The 6,058-nt window shown below is 44.3% G+C and overlaps 1 protein-coding gene across 5 annotated transcripts; it reads right to left on the bottom strand.

Moving 5' to 3' along the window:
• Window positions 1-2,594: 2,594 nt before the first annotated feature.
• On the bottom strand, window positions 2,595-6,037 carry PPCS (phosphopantothenoylcysteine synthetase). 5 transcript variants are annotated; one of them, XM_025934751.2, is made up of 3 exons: window positions 5,436-6,037; window positions 5,161-5,264; window positions 2,595-3,451 (listed from the first exon to the last, which is right to left on the bottom strand). In XM_025934751.2, the coding sequence occupies exons 1-3, from the start codon at window positions 5,941-5,943 to the stop codon at window positions 3,128-3,130; spliced, it is 936 nt and encodes a 311-aa protein (XP_025790536.1). In that variant the 5' UTR covers window positions 5,944-6,037; the 3' UTR covers window positions 2,595-3,127. The 5 variants fall into 5 exon arrangements, with proteins under 5 accessions (XP_025790536.1, XP_086572781.1, XP_086572780.1 ...); XM_086716655.1 differs by having other exon boundaries at window positions 5,881-6,019; XM_086716654.1 differs by lacking the exon at window positions 5,161-5,264 and having other exon boundaries at window positions 5,436-5,716.
• Between the last annotated feature and the right edge of the window lie 21 nt (window positions 6,038-6,058).

Here is a 6,058-nt window from a genome sequence, read left to right as displayed (position 1 = left end):
GGGACGCCAAGGCATCCTTCCGGCGGGAACCATAGAAACGACGCGCACCATTGGCTCAGGGGCTGCTCTTCCTGTGGAGACAGTGCACACCATTGGCTTTTGGGTCGTGGGGCGGGTTTTTTTTGGCAGGATTGAAGGTACGGCTCATTCCGTTGGCTTTGCAGTAACCATGGTCACAACCGGGCGCACGCTTGCTACTTCGGGGATACATTTTGTTAGCGGGCATTTATAACTATCAAATAGCTTCCCGCCTGGCCTTATCTAAAGACCGGGCCTAATGGTTTTATTTTTTTCTAGAAGTAACTTCATTCTTAAAAGGGAGAGGGTAAGGAGTTCTGAGTTTTAAGCCTAGATCCGTCACTACCTGGGGCGCCTAAGACAAATCACATTTTTGGACCCGTCTTTATTACTGTAAAACATGAATAAACCGGACTTGAATAGAATTGTCCCTGAGACAGAGCTCTTTAGAAGTTCTAAGCACTAAAGAAGAAGGAGGAGAAGAAGAAGAAGAAAGGGGGGGGGGGGAGGAAGAAGAGGAGGAGGAGGGGAAGGAGAAGTCCCAAGCACTGAAAATTCAGTTTGGATGAACCCTTCCTTCCTCCACCTATGTCATGCAAAATAATTTCTAAGTGACAATTTGACAGAGGCTTGGTTTATATCATCTTCATTTAAATGCTCTTATTGCAAGATTCTAGTTCTTCAAAGCTTGATTTGACTCCTGTTTTGGGGGCCCTTGCTTTGCTGATATCCCACACAGGTACATTTCAGTCTTATTCTAGTTCCACATAGGATCCTTTCCAAAGCTTGGCCAGTTGTCTGGACAGATCTTATCCCTTACTTTCTTTAAGTGCTTCAACCATTTCCTCGTGCAAGAGCCCTGCAAGTGTTTTTACTCTGATCTAAAATGCTCACCACCATCACTTCCGGCCCACTTAACTCCTACTTATCAGTTCAAGTGTCACTTCCTCCAAACAATCCTTGGTCATCCAATCTAGATCAAGTGCCTTCTCATTCGCTCTCATTGACTCATGTTCCTTTTCATTATTTCTTCCCTTGCACACTCCTATTTGCTGTTAAAGAAACAAACAAAAAATCTCTTGGAATATTAACGTGTGAATACTGTTTAAGTGCTCCAAATGAAAATTAAACTGAATTGGGAAACACTTTAAATAATTGCATGTAGGGAAGTGGCGTTTATTTAAGCATAACAAAACAGGATAGGAAATGGTTCTCCAGGGAAGTAATAATTATGGCAGAAACAAACATTAAGATCTCTTCTAGTTTTCACTCCATTTGCTCTTATTGGACATTCCAACATCATAATGACAGTCATCATTCACATAAAGCTATAGATGTAGGGAAGAAAATCAATCTTTTGCTTCCTATCCCTTCAGTACTGCAGCCACTGCTGACAGAGCTTGTTGTCTTTGAGGTTTTGCTAATTGGACCTTAAGTTAATTTAAAATTTTTGTTCAATGAAACTGCTGCTTACAGAATAGTCCTGATTGCTGCAGTTATTTTTCCTCTGCTCAAAGAGTCACATCTCCTGACTTACTGATTTATTTCAATGCATTTCGGCACCTCTACTCAAATCTTTTCAACTAAAATTGTGCCTGTCATTAGACACAAGGGGGTACCCTTCCCAACTCCATGAAATAGCACTAATTATATTTTATTTTGTTAAAAGTTTGAGAGAGTCATCGCGAGTGGGGAACAGGGAGAGAGACAGAGACAGGGAATCCCAAGCAGGCTCTGTGCTGCCAGTGCAGAACCCGATTCCAGGATTGAACTCATGAAACCGCAAGATCATGACCTGAACCGAAACCAAGAGGTAGATGCTTAACCTACCGAGCAACCAGGTGCTCCACTAACAGCATTTTAAATCAAATATGTATAACTCCTATTTCTATCTACTTATTAATGGTAGTTTTTCAATATGCACTCTGGATCATCCTACAGATCATTAGGGGATTTTTCTGAACCACACTTCTTGTGCACTCCCAACCCAAAGCTCAGGACAGTGAAAGTTGCTTTGAAATCTTAAGAATTCAGGGACCAAGCGAGGCATCAGAATAATACTGCCACCACCAGAAAATACACCAGAAAATTTAAGCGCAGGTGAAAAAATCTACATGCCAGGAACCAGACTAATGCTTTATCTTCGCTGTTTTATCTAATCCTCGTCACAAAGGGCATTACTTAGCAGAGAGATTTATTATCTCTGGTTTATAAATGAGGAGCCTGAGAGTAAGTTAAGGGTGTAAGCTTACAAAGGTCACAGGTGACACAGCTGGAACCATCAAACTTAGGCTGACTCCAAAGCGCATACTCCTTACCACATTGTAAAGCTTCCCTCAAGGCAGAAGTCACTGATAGGTCCCTGCCTGGCCCCGGGGTAGAAGCCAAAGTTAAATTTCCCCTAAGAGCAGTTCTAAAATATTTGAAAGGCAAACTGTTATCTCAAATAGAGTCAATCTAGAAAAAGGAGCAAAAAGTAAATGTAGGGGGAAGCACATCATTCTACAGGGAATCTATCCCAAGGGAAGTGTCCTTCTCTCCTACTCCCATCTTTGATAAAAACAACATCATTTCCATTGTGTTGGCTTTTGGGCACATACTTTATTGCACTGTATTATTCATACATCCATTTCCCAAACAGAGACATATTTATTCATCTTTTTAATCTTCATAATCCTCAGGACCTACCACATAGTAGGCATCAAGAAATATTTGATCTTCAAGGCATGGCCATTCATGCATCCCTAATCCTTCTCATGGTATGAAGAAGGTTGATATTCAGGCCTCACATGTATATGCTGAGGCATATAATTCCCAATGAGCTCTTTTTCTAAAGGTGAGCAACAGTTTGTGTTCATTTTCAAAATCCAGATGATAATCAGGTGAGTGTGTCAGGTGGTTTGGTCATAACTGCTTTGCTCTTGTTTTCATTTTTATGGAGTATGAAATGACCTTTAAAAGACAAATACCAAACTATATTCACCTGCATACCACTCACTGCTTTCTCCCTTCATTTTCTCTGTCTTTATGAAAGCAAAGGGTTTATTTTCACCACTTGTAAGAGCCCTGATCCACTGAACAAGTTTTGATCCTACAAAGGCTTTTCACTTCAGTTTTTGTCATGTATAAAAGCCGTGTGTCGAGACTGAAGATCATCCACTATCTTGTCTTCTATATCTACACCTTTCTCTACTTCTTCCTCTGATAGCAATATCTTGGTTTCTGAGTCTTTGGTTAGAATAACCACAAAGGACCGTCGTGACTCAATGCTATTAGCTATCACCACTTGATGTCGATAAACTTCCAAAGCATTCCGTGCACGATCAAGTATGATGGAAGGGTCAGTCTCCAACTTAAAGGAAATTATAAATGCTTTGGGAGCCCAGTCTTTAACCAAAGGAGAAAGCATTTTTGGCACCATCTTCATTGTTATCTGTATTGGAAAAAGAAAAGCTTAATAAGCAAACAAAGCTCAGTATCTACCAGGTCAATCTCATGGGAAACTAAGGAAGCAAGGACTCAGATTTTTTGGCTAAGTCAGTTTAAGTGGTATTTCTCATTGTCAAACTTTTCAAAGCATTTATACATGCTTGGCTTAAAAGCCTTGGTTCTAGAGGGTTCATAAAGATACCTAATTCCAAGGCTTTATACAAATCCTGGGACAAGCCATGAATTAACCTTGCCCTACCACCCTCATTACCATTAACAGAGCTCTAGAAAAAGAGCATTATATTTTATTAAACATTCCCCTCATTTTACCAAACACTCCAATAAACAAATGCAAATAATCTGTTCATGCAAATCTATAACCCAAATGTAACTTTGGCAGAAATTTAATTAAAGTTGGGTTTTTAAACCTCTGCCTAAAATATTTCTTGCACCGGTAGAACGGCTATTTGACTCCGCTTAAACACTGTCACTCGTAACACATCTTAGCGCTGAAGAAACAGAACTGATTTTTATTTTCATTTGATCAAAACTCCCACTATGCCATTCTTGATCCCTTCTAAGAATGTTGAGTCGGTTTGTGTATTTTCAAGGAAGAACCGAAAAATACAGGATACACCAAAGCTCCCAGATTTTTAAAAGTGTGAATTTACTACGATAATTATCAGGATTTCCCCCTCAGAAAGTTAGCATAGGGATTACACATACATTCCCCACTTAATTTTTCTGCTTAGCATTTTCCACTATCTAACATAGTATGCATTTGGCTTATTTATGGTCTCCTCGGCAAAGGAGAAGCAACACAGGGGCACAGTGTATTTCTTTACACTGCTTTATCTCCAAGTCCTGCTATAGTATTTGGCATATAGAGGGTACTCAATAAATTATTTGTTGAACAAATGAACAGCAAGTGCCCCACAGGCAGAGTTTCTCCTTTTAAATTCTGCTTGTATCATAAATGATTAAGAATTCTCTCAGGTTCCAAGAAGCCAGATCATCTCAACATCTGAACCACACCACTAGCCACCCCATACCCCTTCCTCAAACTACAGCCACCATGGTTATCTTACACCCACTGCTCTCTCCCTAATTTACCTTTCCTATTGATGCCAGAATGTTCTTTTCAAACAAGAATTTTTGTCTCATTCTCCTACTTGTTTTCCTTAGCTCCACAGGATAAAGTTCCTTAAGAGGGAATACAAAATCTTCTGCGAAGTAAGCTCTCTTCAGTCTCCCCACCCCCTGCCCAGCTCCCCACTCTCCCTGCTCTCCAGCCTTACCAAAGAATTTCAGTTCACCGCACACTGCTCATTTCCAAACTTCAATCTGTACTCAATCTGTAATGACCTTCCCTACTTTGTCTGGTATACTCTCTACTCATCTTTTAAAACCCAGTTATGTCATCTCTTCCAGGAAGCCTTCCTTGACTTCCCCAAGATTCACTCACCCCATGCTCTGACTTCACTTTGTACGTACCTCTACTAGAGCATTTATCACTCTGTACTGTAATTATGTCTGTGTCCAGCTCCCTCACTAGAGTGTGAGGTTCTTGAGGGAGGGCGGTGTCTTATTCATCTCTGTATCCCTAGTGCCTAGCACATACGGAATGCAGAAAGGCCATCTCCAGATCAAGAGGGAATTAACCCAAGATTGATTATAGGGGGATCAGATCTCTGGAAGAGAAGCGCCTGTCACCTGCAGTGGGCCCCCAGATGACTGGATCTTGTGTTCAGGCATTTCTGAGACAGGAACATAGAAATCTGACACGGCCGCAGCCAGGTAAAACATCGCAGAAGAGCCTGCAGAGAGAAGCACAGGGTGTAATAAATCGGAGTGGGATATGGGATCGGGTCCTTTTCAACTCAGGCTCCCTTGGCTGTGAGACCGCGGATAATGAAAAGGTGAGGGGAAAAGTGTCTGGGGGAGAAAGGCTCTGCCTGCAGGAAACCTTGGACGCCTAGAGCACGCACCCAGCGGATTGAGCGCCTGGGCCGCAGCCTGCAGCAGATGCAAATAGTCCGCCAAAGTGGAGAACTCCACGGCAAGGAAGGTGCCGGCAGCCGCAGCCTCCTGGTAGCTCCGCAGAGCGGCCGCGAAGCCCGGAAGTGCATTCTCCTCGGCCTCCAGGCTCAGCAAGCCCGAAGGGGTTGAACCGCTGGGCCGCAACGCCGACAACCAGGTCTGGGGCGGGAAGCGGTGGGCAAAAGGGAAGGCGGAGCGAGCGCGGTACAGGAACAGGACCCCGTAGCCCGCGGCCAGGAAGGCCTCGGCCGAGGTGGCACCGCGCCGCCCGCTGCTGAAGTTGTCCAGGAAGCGCACTGGTCGGGCTTCCAGGGGGACCTTGGTGCCGCCGGACGTGATCAACACCACCCGCCGGCCCTGCGCGCCCAGCCTGGCGGCGAAGCGAGCCATAACCTCGGCGTAGCGCGCAGCTCCCGCAGGCTTGGGGAACTCGGCGACCAGGTCCACTTCCGCCATCAGTCCCTGGGCGCGCCCCACACTGGCGCACACTCTACCGCCACCGGCGCCGCGCCCCAGCCCGGCTCCAGGTCCCCGCGCAGCCGCAATAGCGAGGGGGCGGACCTTTACCTTA

The sequence above is a fragment of the Puma concolor genome, chromosome C1 (genome assembly GCF_028749965.1).
Source record: "Puma concolor isolate L17-30 chromosome C1, mPumCon1.1.hap2, whole genome shotgun sequence".
Classification (NCBI taxonomy): domain Eukaryota; kingdom Metazoa; phylum Chordata; class Mammalia; order Carnivora; family Felidae; genus Puma; species Puma concolor.
Note: the sequence above shows the minus strand (reverse complement) of the source record. Positions and strands in the feature narration are given on the sequence as shown.

Bases quoted from the DNA above. Each gene is read 5' to 3' on its own strand.
- PPCS (XM_025934751.2), bottom strand. From the start codon at position 5,943: ATGGCGGAAGTGGACCTGGTCGCCGAGTTCCCCAAGCCTGCGGGAGCT. The intron at 5,265-5,435 runs GTGCGTGCTCTA...TTCTCTCTGCAG, and splicing joins CCAGGCGCTCAATCCGCTGG to GCTCTTCTGCGATGTTTTAC. The intron at 3,452-5,160 runs GTGACAGGCGCT...TTTCCAATACAG, and splicing joins CATCTGGGGGCCCACTGCAG to ATAACAATGAAGATGGTGCC.